Source organism: Phoenix dactylifera, chromosome 3, assembly GCF_009389715.1.
Source record: "Phoenix dactylifera cultivar Barhee BC4 chromosome 3, palm_55x_up_171113_PBpolish2nd_filt_p, whole genome shotgun sequence".
NCBI lineage: Eukaryota > Viridiplantae > Streptophyta > Magnoliopsida > Arecales > Arecaceae > Phoenix > Phoenix dactylifera.
The window spans coordinates 19,546,000-19,565,215 of NC_052394.1; the positions used below are offsets into that span (position 1 = coordinate 19,546,000).

Sequence of the window (19,216 nt, forward strand, 5' to 3'; positions counted from 1 at the left end):
AAAAGCCACTTTGCTTAAATTAGCCTTGTTGGCAGCATCTTTATGATTTGAGAAATTTTAAATTTTGATTTCTGAATTTTATCTCTTTTCAAGGTGTGGTAACTACTTTTGGGAAACGGCTTTGAAACGTTTAATTTTCTCATGTTTTTGGCTCTTTATATTTTTTTGTCTTCATTCCTATAATAAAAATAAAATTAGAATATTATTTTTTTATGTGTCTTTCTTGCTTATCCTATAAGTTTTTATAGGTACCAATATTATCATTCTTCTTTTGGGTGCATTTTTATATATAGTGATGTTATCTTTGATGAGACGGTGTTTCTTATATACAAAACTTTTTTAGTGATACTTCCGAGTGAACCAGTAGCCTTCCCAATGTCTCTTCTTTACTATGGCTTGTACCCAAGTCCAATGATCAGTTAACATCAACCCACATTAATCCACCCGTATGTCTAGTTCCAAGTCCTCAAACTCGGCTCAATTCTTTGCAAACAAATGACAATGACCCAACCACGACATGTGACCAATATTTTATAGTCATTGTTGAACCTATTGCTCTTAAACCGATGGCTGCTTCTTCTCACATTGATGATCATCACATGGTCACGCACTCCAATGATGGCATGCTCAAGCCACATCGTTTGAGCACAAAATATCCCTTGGTATTTGTAGCTTCCACTATCTCTGCCGAGCCTACTTACTTCAGTCAAGCTCGACATGATCCTCAATAATGTGAAGTGATGATAGATGAGTACAATGCCTTGCTCTTCAATGGTACCTATCTTTAGTACCTTACTCTTATATGTTCGGACATTACCTTTACAATCAACCAAGTATATCAATACATGAATAGGCCCCACGTGCACGCACTGGCTTGCAATCAAGCATATTCTTCGCTACTTGAAGCATACTATTGGCTATGGTCTTTATTTAACCAAAGGCTCATCCTCTCCTCTTTATGCCTATTCCAATGCTAATTGAGCCTATGACCGACATTTTGTAAGTGGCTTCAATATTTTTTTGACCCTAATCTCATATCCTGAAGTGCTAAAAAGCAATGCATTGTGGCATATTCAAGTACCGAATTCGAATACAAAGAGCTTGCCAATACTATGTCTAAACTAATTTAGATTCAATTTTTATTATAGAAATTGAGTATCTCACTTTCTCAATCCTCTATATTTGGTGTGACGACTTATCTGCTACATATTTCACTGTCAATCCTGTATTTCATGCTCGAGCCAAGCATTTGAAATTTAATTTCATTTCATTCAAGAGCAAGTGGCTCGTCGCTAGCTTTATGTCCGATTCATCTTCTCCAACGATCAATATATTCACCAAAAAACTTGCCTCCCAATACTTTCAATAGTTGTATTCCAAGTTGGAGGATGTTGGCAGATCTTTATCTCAACCTCATATCAAGGATGTATAATTTGAAAAATTTTAAATTTTAAATTCTGTATTTGAAATAGTATAAATTTAGGATTAATCTTAGGGATCTATTTGTTATTTCTTTCAATATTTTTATCATCCTAGTTGTAATCTTTAAATACATATTCATATATATATATATATATATATATATATATAGATAGATAGATATATATGATAACCTATGGGGGTCTCAGCTCTATATCAAGCTACGTATAAAGGATCCTGGATCACAAGGGACGATCAATTTATCCAAGTCATAGTCTCTGCGGAACGTTTCTAGAGCGAGAAGCTCTACGTTTTCTTTTGCTTCTCCACTCTCACGGAAAGGGCTTCCTTCTCCTGTTGGTAGTGGGGCGTCCATCCCCCGCTCTCCTCCAAGACCTTGAAACAGTGTTTTCCATCCAGAAGAATACGTGGATATTAACAAGAAGCCAAAATATACTAATATGAATACGTGGGAAGAGTTGGAGGGTCAAATTTGCGAACCTATTATTTTACCGGGCAGCGTTTAGTGGCTAGACTGCGGCTTTGACCCCTGTTTCCGATGATCAACGGAGTTAGACCACGACAGCATATCAAGCTCCGGCAGGTCCTTTTCGGAAGTGATTCCCTCACCTCAGCGGCCAATATCTGGCGGGGTGGGTGAGCGCATCCTTTGAGAATAAGGTCAATGGTTTCAGACGTTAGAGATATTTTGGATAGCAATCCGAGCTTTTGTTTCTATCACGTGTGCGGCGGAGTAAGGGGAAGCCCAATTTGGTAGGCTTCAAAGTATGACTTGGGCCCATTCCAGTCAAGATGGTCTTCGTCAGAGAAGTAGATAGCTGCAATGTCAATTAAGAAGCCAAAATTACTCTTCATACAATATACAGTGGTTTTCTGATCTTTGTTACATGATCTTGCATCAAATCATAATCTAACCAATACTATAGCATAATTTGTGTGTTCCAAGAAAAGGAAGGGGGGCCGTGCACCGCAGTATGTTGTGTCTGCCTGCCATCAAGAGATGAGCAACCATCAAACAACGCACACTATGTGTAACATAGCATGTGTTCGTGGACTGCCTTTTGTGATGGCCGTCCACATCGTCTGATGGTGGCCACACAACACTTTACGGTGCTGCATGCACAAGGATCCATAGAGAAACCTTTTGCTAGGAGATTTACAATATATTACGAAGATATGCATCGGTATGCTACTGCAGACATGAGATTGAAGTGGGATAAAAGTGGGAGAACCAATAGAAAAAATACAAAACTTTTGAGGCAATGATTAGGAGACAACCTAATCACTTTAATTGAGCAAATGGAAGTATGAACAAGAATTACAGAAAATTCAGAGCAAGGAACTAGGAGTTTAGCCCGTAAATTCAACCAAACACATCAAAAGATGAACCTCCCCTTCCGCTAACAATTTAGATGTTGAAACCAAAGGGTTCAGCTTCCCTTTGGTCGCGTTAGAAGAAAAGCCAGTCCAACTTAACTAAGAAGTAGATGCTATCGAGAAGACCGAAAGCTGTCCCTTTTCTCCAGAGAAGATCTTTCGATTTCTCTCTAACCACACCAACCAACACACAGTTGAAGCCAAAGTCATCCTTCAAACTGTAAATCTTTTCTTAGATGAGTCTCTTTCCAATCTCGCCGCAGACTATTGACATTACTACTGAATCTTATAATGACTCTTGCAGAAATGCAACCAAATTGACTTGAAAGGGAGCATAAGACAAATTAATGATCTACACTTTCCTTCTGTTCACATAAGGCAAAAGTCACCAGAGTCAACAATTCCCTTTTCTTAAATTCTCAACAGTTAACATCCTTCGGTTAAAGAGGGAACAATAAAGCATTTTGATTTTTTCTGGTATAGACATATACGGATTTCTTGATCTGGTAAGAAAAGTCCACTGAAGTTAAATCTCTTGTAGCAGCTGTAAACTGTGATGATTCCATTGGCATTCCATCTCCACTTATTTGTATTGTGTCCATTTCAAGAAAAATCCCCCCATCCTGCAAAAGATCTATCCACTTGACCAGCTCCCAGTAGAGACCTTGCAGGTTGGAGGGAGCAAATTCAGTATTCCATTTTAAATACAATATAGGTTGACAGTCACCAGAGATTAAGGCCTCCTTGATCACCATTCCAAAAAAGAGTTGCAAAAATGACCCTTCGGTGGCTGGGGAAGTAGCCAGCAGTCATTCCAGAACACTACAGAGCCTTCATTTTCCTACACAAAATTGTGTTCCCGCTCTGACGATATAACAAACCTGTAAATTTGTTTCTAAGATGGAGAAGAGGGGTCAAGAAGAGAGTTGAACATGATTCAAATATTTGACAAACAGTACACAAACATCTACAAATTGATGATATTGAATTAAATTCTATATATTTTTTTTATTAAGGTTGACTTGTGAATGCTCTTCTTTCAACTCCAAGTTTGCAGTTCAATGCAGTTGCATCATTCGCCTGCTACCCGACAAAACATTTTGGCATCACATATTTTAGCATGGTCTTCAGGAATGGAAAACACTGGCCCGAACTATCAGCTCATATGTCATCTTGCATACATTCTTTGTGACTAATGAAGCAAGATTCCAAACTGACCTTTCTGTGTCCAACTTGGCTCCTTCAAAATTCCCATGACTCCTTGGGTTCATAAGCAGGTTCATTAGTAAGGAGAGAGGAGCTCTACACACTGATCGTCCTCGACCATAAGAGGTAAGGCTATGGGTGCATGCTCCTTTGCCAAAAACCCCTTTCCATTCTTCCTTTCCATCTCCCACACTTGCCAATAATATGGAGGAGATCTAGGAGACAGAAAAATGGGCTGTCAAAGTCCATAGAACTATAAATCTCATCCCACTCAACCATAATTATGTCTAATGTTTATTTGAGATCATAATGCATCCCATCCACAATGAGCTAAGTGTTTTCAGCCAACTCCATGAGCTAGGTTCACAAAAGATCGGCTGTAATTGTAAGAGTCAATCCAAGAATCAGCTACAGAATCAAGGAATCTTCCATTAACATCCACCCTGTCTTGGCTTAATCCAACATGGGCTTACCAAATAGTAACCATATGCCACAGCATTATTTCAAGACAATCTGCATGGCAGTCTGGTCCGGGACCGCATTTTGAGCCCTTGATAGCACCTTCTATTGCTACAACATGAGACGGATGCATCAATATAAGTTGGCCTCTAATCTAGCTCAATCTGAGTACTACCTGGTTGCTTTGAAATGCTATCACCGATCATCCCAGTCCTTACATGCTCGACATCTTCCCATCTCTCAGCTTCTGCATAAATGTTCGACATCAGAACATAATCCGCATCACTCAGTGGAGCCAAATCTGCAAGCTCTTTAAATGCTTCTTCTGCCAACTCCACATCACCATGAACTCTACAAGCCCCAAGCACCGTCTTCCACAACACTGAATTTGCCTTTGTTGGCATCTCCTTTATCATCTGAAAAGCTTCCTTAACCAGTCCACACCGGCTCAGCAGATCAACCATGCAACCATAATGTTTTATATCAGGCTCAATGTTATATTCTTTGACCATTCTCCGGAAAAAGTCTTGCCCCTCCTTTAGAAGACCCTTGTGGCTACAAGCAAGCAAGACCCCGAGAAAAGTGACCCGGTTGGGCTTTGCACTCCGGCTTGCCTCCCTCTCCATGGAAGCAAACAGCTCAAGAGCGTCCTTGCAGTGACCATGTACTGCCAGAGCCACAATCATTGTATTCCAGCAAGTCACATGCTTCACCCCCATCGCATCGAACACTTGCCAAGCCAGCTTCAAGTTACCGCATTTCGCATACATATCCAACAGAGCATTGCCCACATAGCCTTCAATCTTGAACTCCTCCTCTCTCAAGTATTTGTGTACCTCGTTACCCATCTCAAATGCACCGGTCTCAGCACAAGCTCCAAGAACAGACACGATGGTTAGCTCTGTCGGCTTGACATCACTCGCTTGCATCTGTTTAAATAGTACCAGCGCATGCTTGTAGTTCTTAACCTGAATGTAACCTGCCATTAAGGTGTTCCAAGAGATGGCATCTCTTTGAGGCATTTCATTGAAGATTTTCCTCGCCGCTTTAACGTCTCCCAGCCTCACGTGTCTCGTGATCATACTATTCCAAGAGACCACGCTCTTCTCCTCCATCTGGTAGAAAAGCCGGTCCGCCAACTCGTGTTCTCCATTCCTATCAAACGCAGCTATCATAATATTATACGAGACGTTGGTCCTTTCAACCATTTCATCAAACACCTTGCTGGCGTCGCCGACGCGCCCGCACTGGGAATACATCGACATAAGCGAGTTCTGGATGAAGCCGTCGCGGTCCAGCCCAAGGCGGAAGGCGCGGCAGTGGACTTCGGAGCCCTTCCGAGCGAGGGCCACACGGGGAACCTCGCGCTCGACGTTGGCGGAGCGGCCGCAGGCCTTGAGGACGAAGGGGAAGGTGAGCTTGTCGGGCCGCAAGCGGAGGCGGCACATCTGGTTGTAGAGGTGAATGGCTTCGGTGGGGAAGATGCTCTGGGAGTAGGCACGGATCATGCCGTTGTAGAGGAGGGCGGATTGGATACGCACTGCGTCGAACAGGGAGCGGGCGTGGGCGAGGCTGCCCCAAGGGGAGAGGGCAGAGAGGGCGAGGAGTTTGGCGAGGAGAGGGGGGTGAGAGGCGAGGCCGGTTTTGGTGAGTAGGGCGTGGGTTTGGGTGAGTTCTCGCATGCTCGAGGTTCGCTGGAGTAAGAAAGTGATGTGTTCGCTTGTGTACGAGAGGGATCTCATGGCTATGGGGGATTGCAGAGAGAGTCCATGGCTCCTCTAAGAATGGAGGCATGCTTAGGCTTCCAGTAACTGTGAAAGAGGAGATAGCGTGGCGTTTTATGGCCACTGCATGAAACCAGGAGATGGTTCAGATTTTTCACTCTTAGTGGAAAATCAGCTGAGAGTCAAATAATAAAGGGGCACATAATAGAAAGAGATTGTTGATTCCACATTATAGAGAAAATAACCCAGGGATTGTTCACTTTTTAGCGTTTTATACAACAGACTGTTAACATCTCTGTAATTAAAGAGGTTGTTAATCTTAAAAATGTTATGGTATGTGAGTGCTGAATTTGTCCAATTACATGGCAAGCCCTTCTTGGCTCCCACTCCTCTCCACTCAAATTTCTGATCTGCTTCAGCCGTTCGACTTTAATGCAATGCACAAAGATTGGGTGGATGTCAATCTGAAAGCATTACACAAAGAGTTGAGCAAATAGGTTTAGCTTTTTCAACCAAAACTGTTGTTGACTTTTGTAATAATTATAACTATTGTTATTTGCTGCATAAAAGAAAATTGAAATGTTTAATATTACATTGTTATGTTATTGCAATGGAAAATAACGAGCAATAACAAGAAAATAAAGATACTGGCCTTTCATTCACTACTGGATAAAAGATATTATTTTTAACACAATATAATCACTTTTGGGAGGAAATTTGGTTGTAAGAAATGAATCTAAAATATAGTATTTAAAATATGTAGGAAAATGGGTAAGTAAAAATGATAGGTGTTAATCATGTTATAAATACATATCCTCCCTAACATAGCTCATTGTATATTTATCCTTAAAAAATGACTATTTGTGTATATACCTCTCTAATCAACTTTTTTTGTGTGGATATCCTTTTGTTAGTTTTTCGTTATTAATAAATTACCATTTGAAATGTAAAATAACTTTACCACCCTTTGCATTGATACTTTTAAGAAATTTTGTATAAAATTATATCTCTTTCCCATACAAATTGAATATTACATTTTTTTAGAGATAATGATATAAGAGTTCATAATGTTAAATAATACTCAAAATGGTTATTTACTAGTACCATCAACAAAAATCTAGTAAGAGGGGCATAAGGGCATCCATGAAAAATAAGATGTTTGAGAAACACGTGCAACTAGCACACTTCGGAAGATGAATATATAATTAGCTATATTTGCGTTGGTACATATATATATATTATTTCTAGTAATAATAGTAATAATACTTATAATAGTATAATAGTAATATACTAATAATATTAATAATAATAATATTAGTATATTAATATGCCCGCCCACCCATGCATGAGAGGTTTAAGTTGGCTACGCTTCGACATATCTTCACTCAAATCAAGTCAGATGCAGATTAGACAATGGGGATTCTACATCAATGATTTGAAGTGCTAAATGTAATCTACTCTTAAATATCAAAGACCTCTAACCTATATACTAAGTAGTTAAATAAACATGCATTGTTTCGTGATTAATATGAAACTCCATCATCCAAACTAAACCTGGCTGGATCTAAATAAAGATGTACGTACTACAGTATAGCCAAGTTAAGTTGTATATATATATATATATATATATATATATATATATATATATATATATATATATATATATATATATATATATATATAAGGTTGTTATTTTAAACCTTGGTTGGAACAAGGTAAACGAGAATGCCAAGTAGGCCGTCTATCCCGATAGATTTTTGAGACTCGTACTCAGGTCAGACGTGCATTATTAAACACCCCCAACACACTCAAGGCAACAGCTTTTAGCTTGTATGGTGGGCAGGACCCAAAACACATTTAAATTCCAGCAGTCATTACCGCTGGTTAATAAGTGTTCGATTTGAATTTTGTCAACGGACACTACTCAAAAAAAATAAAATAATAATGGACGAGGCCAATAAGACCATATCACAGTGATTTTAACAGGATGGGGCTTGCATAGAAAGATCCCAATTGTCATCGGATTCACCCAATTATGGAAATATTAATTTATAGCCAGGAGATATATACAAATCTAAAAAATGATGAAAAAAATTAAATGATGTCATCATCAGCATAAGCAAAATCAATGGATGGCACTATTAATAAACCTCCAAGAAATATCACATATAATGCACCTGCCCCCAAAATATTGTTGAAGAGTGAAAAACCTAAGTACAAGATCTTTATGATGATCTTAATGTCCTTCAGACACTAATCCATCGACACCTTGCTATCATAGATGTATAGAAAGCAATTTTCATGTCCATATCTCTTAGCCCAAACAGATCAAATTTTAGTTCATGATATAAGAGGGTAGAAGCAACGAGAACAGATGTAAACTAGTTTCTTGAATGGAAATTACCCAGCAGATAATCCAATTGCTAAGGATCTAAAGCTGATTATTTGATCTTTTGGTTAAAGCATGCATATGCTTTAGACAAGAAGGAGATATAAAATCATTTCATTGCAATGAAACTTTAATATCACTTGTGAGTGACATCCTGTCAACTATTTCTAGCTATAGACATCACCGCATGAGCAAAACTAAGCAAGAGAGGTCTGCTGTCAGACTGTTAAATTAGATGATCAGGAATTCAGATTTTTATGCAACTTGTAATTTCTGCTTGCTTTAGTATCATTCCTTACAATGTCTAATAAGCATGGTATTCCTGTACGACACAGCCTATGATGCTTCCCTTTTCAAGAAAGAAACATCCACAGCCTTTACTGCTCATGTTCTACTATTGCCTGCCCTCTTTGCAGCAAAGAGCTGACGAAGAAAAGAAAGCTTGCCTCCAGTGCGAGCAGAGGATGCTGCCGTAATAGCGCCCCTGTTGTTCACCACAGAAGGTACAGCTTCAGGCTCTGGTGAGGATGGTGGAGGGAGGGTGAAGAGGAAGGCATTTAGCATCCGTATAATCTGGCTGAAACTGGGACGTGTATTAGGGTCCTCAACCCAGCATGATTGCACAACGAACACTAGCTCGGGGGGTGCATCCTCTGGAAGGGGTGGCCGCATTTGCTAAAGGAGACCAACAATTAGTTCCAAGTCAGCAAATAGTATCATTAACGACACAAGCACTTTATCACTATTAGAAAATGAACTATTTGTTGCCATTATGCAGATTAGCTATATGTAAAACTTTTCACAACTGACAGAATTCAAAACTGTTTTTGGATCGAGATATCACTGATATAATATAGCTTTGTTTATCGCTTAATGTTTCAGATAATCTTTAGCTAACAGTGCAACAACAGCAACATATTGCAGATATCTCACTGATTACAACACAATCTCTCTTTTCTTTCTAGATAACTATTTAAGTGATGCCTCTCTGGTATAAAACAAAAATAGAAATAAAAATGTAGGCCAGGTATGTATGTACTTATGTACTCATGCATGCATTTGCACAGGTATGCATTTATGGACAGCTTGCTAGATTCCAGTGTTTTGATATCGGCCTCTCTTTGATTTATGCAGTTTGGGGGATAGGAAAACGAGGCAAAGATTTTCACAGTGATAAAAGAACATCTTACAGTAGAACTTTCTTCTCCTCTCTTGCCAATCAATCTAATAATATTTGGCAAGGATTCAAACACAAAGGTACAAACCAATACATACCATGGTATGCATCATACCAATTAATGAACTGTATGGGCCCATACCAGTGATTTTTAAAAATCCTCTGTGATTCCCACAAACAAATTATATTGCTCTAATATAATCAAACAGATAATCAAACTTTATTGCTAATAATAACAGTTTCCTTGGACTCCATCTATCACAAACTTAGATGATCTTCCTGAAGGACCTGAACCATCCATCTCACTCAGACATGTCCACACAGAAAACCTGACTTTCATTAACAGTAATAACTTTCACTAACAATAATAACTTCCAGTAATATCTTATTCAACATTTTAAACATATAAGGAAATGTTCTCTTATGAAAATAAATTCCATAATTTATATCTGCTTTCTTGATTTTGTGCTGAAACAGGTCAAAGATGTAGGACAACAAACTTCAATTCAAAATGTCTACAATAACCAAATTATTCTTGGTACTGACCATTCAACCAATGCAATATCATGTCTAGGACCATCCCCAGACCAGCCACTCAAGATCAGAACTTCACTGCACTACGTGGATCATTTCAGTATATCAGTACCCAGCCATATTTCTAGATATACCTAAAAAATTTTTAATGCTGGTTGATTCCATTTAATTATTCATCTAATAGGAAAATTCCATCATGATGCGAAATGGGAACTAGGCCTGTCAAATACCAGGGATAAGCCACATAAAGGTATCAGAATTGCATGGATAGCAATAGACAGAGTATTACTGTAAGATCCTCACCTATATCTGAAACTATATCGACCCACAAAACAACGTTATCATTATCCCAACAAAAAAATACTGTCTTCTAGAGATTTCACCATCATGCCATGTATGATTTTCCCATTTGATTTACATAATACAGTCCTATCTGGCCTGAGAGTAATATGCTTATTAGAACTTGTAATTTCTATGTTTAGCCCATCCTTACACAAAACACTAGCATCCTAGGCAGTGATTTGCGCTGACCCAAGCACCCACCCATGCCAGCCTGTTCACTTGCTAGGCACATTCAGGATGCACAGGATGTGCAGTGCATTCTCCTCTGGGTGCACATTCAGCTGCTTCCTGTGGCCAGCCCAAGAGACCTAATCTACCATTTTTGCATGTGACATGATTTGTATATTTCAACAACATGTTTGTATCCCCAGGCTATCATAGGATTGCAATCCCCTTGCATAGTTAAAGGTCGCCCTTCCTGCCCCTATCCCTTTCTGCCCCAATTCCTTCCAGCATAAGAAACAAAATAGACGAACAAAAGAACTTGGCAGCAATACAAATTTTACTATGTACAGAATTATTACCATTCAACATAAAACCAAACTCAATATGATTATTTTTACCGAATAAGTAAACATTCAACATGCATGTTCAGCTGATACCCTTCATGTGCAGAAGACTCAAATGGAATCTTACGAACACATTTTACGTTTTAAATGAAAGTATTTTCATCAAAGATTTAATTTGGTTATCCAGCCCAGTTGTAAATTATTAGATTTATATAGAGTGACTTTATTTTATATTAGAACTACATATGCAACTGGATCAGAATGAGCATGCTTTTTTTTTTTTTTGAAAGATGATGTGTCTAGATTCTGAGTCTGAGCTATCAGCTCTAATATGGGAAATAAATTGAATAGTTAGTTTTCACCTTAAAAGCAGCAGCATATGCAGCCTGCAAGTTGGACATGCCTTCAAATGGCATTCTGTTGGTCAACAACTCCCACAGAACGATGCCAAAGCTGTACACATCAACCTTGTTGGTGTAGTGCTTCTTCTCACCACGGCGCAGTGTAACAGTGCTATATAACTGCAACGTCGCATTTCAATTCCGATATGAGGGTCTGGGCTCATGGCAAGAAATCTAACAGCATGAACCACAATCAAGAGTTTACAGTTACGGTAAAAGAAAAGAAAAAGAAAACGACAGCAGGAATTGGCAACAAGAGGGCAGCAAAATGATATTTTCTAAGATTGCATCTTAATTCATAAAGCCAGTTGCATAATATTCGCAAATTTCGAAGTATAGATTCATTCATAAAGCTCTTCTCCTTTAAGGATGGCATAAGGCTGTCAATTTAAGGTTTACTTCAGGAAAAAATGGTGCAAGGCAAATAATAACGAATTAGATAATAAATGCAATTTTTTGTTATATAAATTAATTAAACGCAAACAAATATAGTATAGGGTAACAAACAAATATACAGCACCTCAAGATATATTTGCACAAAGCGGAAAATGTTAAAACAATGAAAAGGGCCTTTATATAATAAAATAGGTGTGATACACAAATTAATTCATATTTTTTTTCAAAAAAGTTACATTACTCATTTAATTGAACAAAAGAGAGTGTCTTTCTTCATAAATATGGGCCATATCATAACCACAACCATCTAGCCTTGACACAACTATTTGAGGTCAGCTTCTTGAATCTATATTTACCAAGCATTCCTATTAAGGATCACCTCTTGTGTTACTAAAAGCCTTTTCAGATCTTCATTGTAAATATGGATAATTACCCAAAAAAAAAGAACTTGCAGATAGTTCGAGAGGATTTATAAAAAGAATTTAAAAATATGTTTGAGAGATTATACATAAAAGAATTTACAAATATTTATTCAGCTGTCGTGGAAGTTTTATGGGTCATGCCTTTGAGCCTATTCTATCTTAATATGACTTCGTCTTCCCTAACTAAAGTACATTCTGCATGGAAGGTGTTTTGACATTTCCAATATCTATAACATCTTCAATGAACTTATTGCACTATCTTATTGAGCTTATCCTCCTCCATATATTAATTTGTAAAAAAATAATGTTTATTATAGCATAGAAAAAAATGTGGCCGCCTTCATCAGTTTCCATTGAGTTCCCAAGGATTTACACCCGGTGATATTAATAATAAATTTTAATAATTTTTAAATGATCAAAAAATTTGTTGATGTATCACCTCAGGAGCCATCCAACGGTATGTTCCAGTTTCAGCAGTCATCATTTCAGTCACAGTTTCTTCTCTTGCAAGTCCAAAATCAACAAGCTTGACATTCTTCTGATTTGCAGTAAGCAACAAATTGTCTGTGTATTTGAATCACATTTTGATAAGCAAATGTGTGGCACATGTACCGAAAGACATATAGAACTAACACTAGATTATGTTGCATATGAATGATTATACGACAATAAGATAGACGAGGGAAGTTGATATTCTCATTAGGGGGAAAGGGCGAGTTGATATAAGTCGGATACTATCACTTCAAACTATCGAGACCTAGAGTACTTCATATACTATTTCTTCCTGTTTATTTGATACAGCATCAAAGAATATTTGCATGAACAGGAACTTCAGAGGGAAAAAAAACAAAAATGCAATAATGCAATCAAGGTTTGCAAATTGATAAAAAGCCTACTAACTTAAATAAGGTTCTTTTTTTCCTATCAAAAATATCAAGGGAAACTAGATAAAGTAAACATCACTCTTTGTCTTACCCCTGAAGCATAGGCACGTCCTTTTACAATAAAAAGTTTTTTGGAATACACATTAAAAGCTTGGAAGTATAATAAGGATTAAAGTGTAAGAAATAGGTTTGGTCGAGTATATCCATACGTTCTTTTACAGGCATCGTACATCAACAAATATCTTCCCCAAACATGACCCTGGGTACCTCAATAGACATTCTTTTACAATAAAAAGGTTCTCAGAATGCAAGTTAAAAGCTTGGAAGTATAATAAAGATTAAAGTATAATAACAAGGTTTGGTCGAGAGATGTTCTTTTACAGGCATTGCACATCAACAAATATCTTCCCCAAATACGACCCTAGGTGCAATAAACAATTTTACAACTTGAGAGAGCCACAATAATAACACTTGGCCGAAAAACAACACGAAAAGAAGAAGGAAAAAGGAAATGGTCTTCAGATCTTCAAAAAAAGGCTAGAGGAAGGCAAAGCATATAATGAAAACAGGTCCAACATGCTAAAAGAATTTTCATTGAGCTACTAGAAGGATAACAAAATTGTGGCATTTTCAAAAAGCTGAAACAAGGGATCCTGCAACCATAAATACCTAAAATCAGCACTAGGCAGGCCAAAATATCACAAGACATAATCCAATATCATGAGATATTGGTAAAAGAAATGCAGACATTAAGAAACAACAATGGAAATTGCCAGCTGGAAAAGCCCACATACTCTAGTTGCTTTTGAAAGCACCCAGTTGTATACATTATTTATATTCAGGATTTCTTCTTATCTTAACAGGCTCATGCAGAAAGTATTTATGAACAGGCAACCTGTCAGTTGCCACTAAGCCCTCTGAGCTTGTCCTAATCAAATGCTGATGGAGCTTAAATTTAAAATGCTTCAAGGAATAGTTCATGACACAAGAAATAGGTAAGCAGATGGATACCAGGTTTCAAGTCTCTGTGTATTATCCCATTAGCATGTAGGCAGTCCATTGCACGAGCAATGTCAAGTGCAAAGCTAACTGCTTGATGAAGATCAGGTTGTTTGGGGCGAATGCTCAATAAATATTTTTTTAACGACATTCCTGGTAGTAGCTCTGTGGCAATTACCATGATTGGGTCCTTGCATGCTCCGATGAACTACATTAAAAAGGAAGACGGTAATGAGTAGTGCAGAAAATGTTAAGCAAAGAAAAAAAATAATACCCTCAGTCTCAAAACTATAATAATTAAGGTACTTATTGGAAACAAACATGAAATCAGTAGGCTGAAGAGAAGGAACAAGCCTGGAACTTTGGAGCCCAATTTGGAAGTAATAAATCATGTATCTAGATATCCAGAACTACAAATTATTAAGCAGAAATCACACCTTGACAAGGTTCTCATGTTTCACTCTGGACATCATATTCACTTCTCGAATAAAACGAGCTTCAAATGTTGCCTTTTCTTCAGGAGTGTTGCCACTATTGAGTACTTTGATTGCTACAATTTGCTCTTTATACCTGATTGGCAGGGAAAAAAAATTTAGCAGTCGGTCTTAGTTGATGCTAATCATATCAACTAAAAAACAATATTTTCCTGAAAAAAAAAGTTACCAAGTTTCTTCATGATCAAAAAACCATTTCATTATGTTAACAATATATAATCCATTTTAAGTCCATCTGAGCAAGAACAACTAGAAAAATATTTAGAGAAGCTATTGATTTATAATGACTAATTCTTTGATACCACCCATCAATGTCATGAGAAATTTTGAGGGCTAAGTCCATTTGCATAGGATTTAAACACAAACAAGTTTCAAGTTAGAGAGAAATAATGTTCTACAACAAAGTTTTTCAAACTTAAAGGTCATCATGTGATACTCAAAAGCCAAAGCATTTCCAAGCAGATCCGAAACTATGACTTAGGTAGGCTTTCGCATTTTTGTTCAGACTGAATCAGCTTTTTGCATGAGTCATGCCGATGCAGTCCAAGGTGCAACCAAGTACTATAACCAGCTAGACCATACCAAGCATCACGAGAGCCAGTGGATTTGTAAGTGAAAACTTCAACAAGCAAATGTTTGATTTATTTCCATGCCATGAGCGAGTATGCGAACAAACGGGATTCAGAGGTTTTTGCCAAATTTTCTTATAAATTTTCCATGAGGGACAATATAGAATCTTAGCTAGGTTTCTATACTTGTAATAAAATAATTCTAGCATATTTTCCTATTATCGAGTCCTATTTCAAGTGTGATCTAGAATTTTATATTTGTAGTAGAACAACTCTAGCATGTTTTCTTATTATCGAGTCCTATAACGAGAATAATTCTGTATAAGGTTTAATACCCGAATTAGGGTTAAGGGATCAAGTCCTATATATGCGTCTAATACATTATATAGAGTAGCCTTTTGACATTTTAATAATTTTTTTGAAAGACTTTCCTTTGCCAAACGAAAGGGTTTTCAATCGAGTTTACTTTTATTTGCATGCTAATCTTTGAAGCATAACTTCGTCGATCAAATCACCCCTTCTTCCTTTCGTGCTGCATCACATGCCATGCACAACTTGACCTGAAGGTTCTTTTGTCAAGAAATTGATGTGCATACTATAGTTTCTTTGTAATCGAAACTTACTATTTAATTACTGTGATAATATCAAAACAAGGGCTGCAATTTGGGTGGGTTGGATTAGGTTGAGTGCAAACCCTGTCCCAACACAACTTGGTCTTGAGTTGGGATTTCTTAAACCAACCCAACCCAATCACACCCCATTATACGCTAAATTCGGGTTGGAGCAGCAAGCTAGGTCGGGTTAGACTAGTCTAGTTGAGTTGGTTTTGCCCTGCTATTTAGGTTAAATTGGGTTGAATAGAAATTTGAGATAATGGAAATGTTTGAGACATTTTTATTAAATTAATATATGTTGAATCGATGCCTTGGTCATCTATAATGGACTAAACGCATGCCAATGCAAGTTCTCACATACTCTTTTTGTTTAAGCTCTAGCATCTTTGTTAGGCTAAGAGTCCAAATCCAATCAAATCTAATTACAAACACCACAAGTGGCCCATAGCTAGTCCCAAGAAGATCCTTAATGCAATTTTCCCTAGTCACACATGGGCCATATGCCAAAGCCTATGCTGCAATATCCCCTACTCACACAAAAGCCATGGGCCAAGTTTGCACTGATGTGATTTGTAACAAACCAAGACCTCACCCCAAAAGGCTAACCAGAAGATATTTGGGTTCCTTAACTCTATATAAGTATCCAAGATGCACAACAAATATGGGACTAAACATATCCCAGCATGAGCTTTCACAAGATGCAAGTGAGAAGTTTGTGCGATGAACCACTTAATGAAACAGGAGATAAGGTCCATCCTCCCTTCCATGTGCGTTGTGTCTTTGTTGGGATCACTAACAAAACCAGATTACTAAGATTCATGTTCAACTAACAGGGAAACAATAATTCATTATCAATGACAATTAGTTTCAAGAATAAAGAAATAACCTTTCTGCTGAACAAGGCTTCTTCAAGCCATAGAGAGACTCAAAGATTTTCTTTCTTACTGAAATATGCCAAAGTGGGTTTTTCCATCAAATCATAGTATCATGAAATGATGCCATATATTAGAGTTACAAAAGCACATGATAGAAATATGTAAAATGGAACATTATATAACCATACATGTTCATATGACGATTTTCTGGATGAGCAAAATAGACCATATTTTCATGTAATTAAAATTCAGTTGCTACATAATAGGCTAAACACTGAGAATGAAAATCTTATACAAAAGAACATTTGGGGCTCCAAAATGAAATTATTAATGATTTCAAGTTAACCAAGGTAATCAGAGGAAATTGAGATGATTGAATAATTTGCTTCCATGTATGCGAATAAGAAAGCAGGAAAAAATTGTAGAAGCCTATCTATCTTTATTGCAAAGTTTCACGTGTGGATTCGTGGTTCACATGACAATTAGAACCGTAAAAAGGTAGCAGATTTTCTTTTTCCACCAGAGAACACAAAAAAAGGAAAGAAAAGAAAAGAAAAGAAGAAAGCACTCAAGTAATCAGGATTTTGCACTTACTTTCCCTCGTAGACTTTCCCATGGGCTCCCTCTCCAATCTTTGATCCAATATAAAGCAACCTTGGGTCAATCAGTAGCTTCTCATCGATATCAAGGGATAGAGATGGAACAGTACCATTCTTTCCAAAGGAGTGCCTTCCAAGCTGAACAAAATCATCCGCCACTTTGTTCAGTCCGGGACGCTTAAACTCCTCACCCTCTTTTCTGCCGTCCCTACAGTCGCCACCACAACTCATGTTGCGGCAATCACAGCCAAACAACAAAACCCCCAGACCATATAAAGAAATTAAATCCACTCGATCCTTCCACTATCTGAATAAAACATCTGTCCAAAAATTACACCAGTTTGCTCCACTTCACCAAAAAAAAAAAAAATCGAATTCTTCCCTGATAAAACCGCGTTGAAATCCCCTCAGAGTGCAGCAACCACTACTCTATTTACAAAAATTCATCTTTGTGAAAATATCACGTCGAAGCATGAAATCGGGGAGAAGAACCGATCCATCTCTTCCCCAACTAAAAGCTTCAGTACACACGCCCCAAATCATGACAAAAACCAACTCATTTCCATCAACCTACTATTTCTTGAAACTGAAATTTCTCATACAGTTAATAGCTCCAGAAATACACCAAGAAATCGGTAAATATATAACAAGAAGGCTATCAAACCCTCAAATTCGAATCCGAATCTTCCTATCTTTACAAGACCTGTACAGCATCAACTCCAAGCAAAGAAGAGCATCAGAAAAAAAAATCGAAAAAAATAAAAAACAAAAAGTTTGTGATTGGCAAGAGAAAAACCTACTCTTCTTTGAACTGGAATCGATCAGACTCTACGGCCTCTTGTAGATTGTTGGTGGTGCTAACTCATCTCCAACCTTCAAACCCTAACCCTAAGTTCAGGCACGGTTCCCTCTCCTTCGCTCGCCCTCGCTTTCTCTCTCCTCCTATTTTCGGACGGATGGCGCAAAAGGAGAGAGGGTGTCTCTGAGAAGATTTTCCGAGCATCGGTCCTACCGCGGCGGCAGCTGCTTTTATACCATGGAAAAGGGCTGGGCTACCCGTGGAAATCCCGCGACCAACGGGATAGCCCCACGTGGCCCTCAATGGGAGGCAATTGACGGTGCCGCGGCCACCGCATCGGCGATCCGTTTCCCTCCGGATAACCAACCACATTTCCCGTTTCCCGTTTCGATTTCAGAGATCTTTTTCAAATTAAAGCATGTGAGTCACGTGATGACCGGGGATTTGCTTTATATATTTGAAATGGAGAGGTGTGGTGGACTGACATGGGTTGTAGAGTAATGATTTGAAGGCGGGAAGGATCGGACGGCCGTGGGTTTTGACCTGGTATTGGTGGGCCCCAGTTGGTGGGGAGAGGATGGGCATCGAGCGTGGTTTGACCGGAATGGAGTTGGGACGTGCGGATGCAATCGTGTGGAGCCCACATGGTTGCATCAAACTTCTTTTTAAAATTAGACTAAGTGATGTTCCAATAAAAATCTAACTGTTAATTTTTAAGAAAATATTTTAAAAAAATTATACATTTAGAGATTATTAAAATATTTTTCACTGAATTTTTTTTTTTTACAAGCGCTTAATATTCATATTTTGAATTTCCTATGCATATTTATTTAGATTATTATCTGTCTTGTGCCCGCAGCGAATAACACAATAAATAAAAAATAAATAAATATGATTTTCCTGTAGAATTAAATATTTAGCACAATATTTATCATTAGAGATCTTTTTAATTTATGTAATGAGGATACATGCCCCTCTCTTTGTTAAGGTGGCTTTTATGATCTTAT

At 37.8% G+C, this 19,216-nt stretch overlaps 2 protein-coding genes across 2 annotated transcripts; both read right to left on the reverse strand.

Moving 5' to 3' along the window:
* Positions 1 to 4,631: 4,631 nt before the first annotated feature.
* Positions 4,632 to 6,164, reverse strand: LOC103713419 (pentatricopeptide repeat-containing protein At3g29230-like). The gene has a single exon (XM_026807096.2). It carries the CDS (start codon positions 6,162 to 6,164, stop codon positions 4,632 to 4,634), a length of 1,533 nt encoding a protein of 510 aa, XP_026662897.2.
* A 2,629-nt stretch (positions 6,165 to 8,793) lies between these two features.
* LOC103713421 (serine/threonine-protein kinase STY13) lies at positions 8,794 to 18,431 on the reverse strand. Its single transcript, XM_008800342.4, has 7 exons — positions 18,211 to 18,431; positions 17,406 to 18,113; positions 14,697 to 14,829; positions 14,272 to 14,467; positions 12,816 to 12,940; positions 11,520 to 11,678; positions 8,794 to 9,270 (listed from the first exon to the last, which is right to left on the reverse strand). Exons 2-7 carry the CDS (start codon positions 17,639 to 17,641, stop codon positions 8,980 to 8,982), a joined length of 1,140 nt encoding a protein of 379 aa, XP_008798564.1. The 5' UTR covers positions 17,642 to 18,113; positions 18,211 to 18,431; the 3' UTR covers positions 8,794 to 8,979.
* Positions 18,432 to 19,216: the final 785 nt, after the last annotated feature.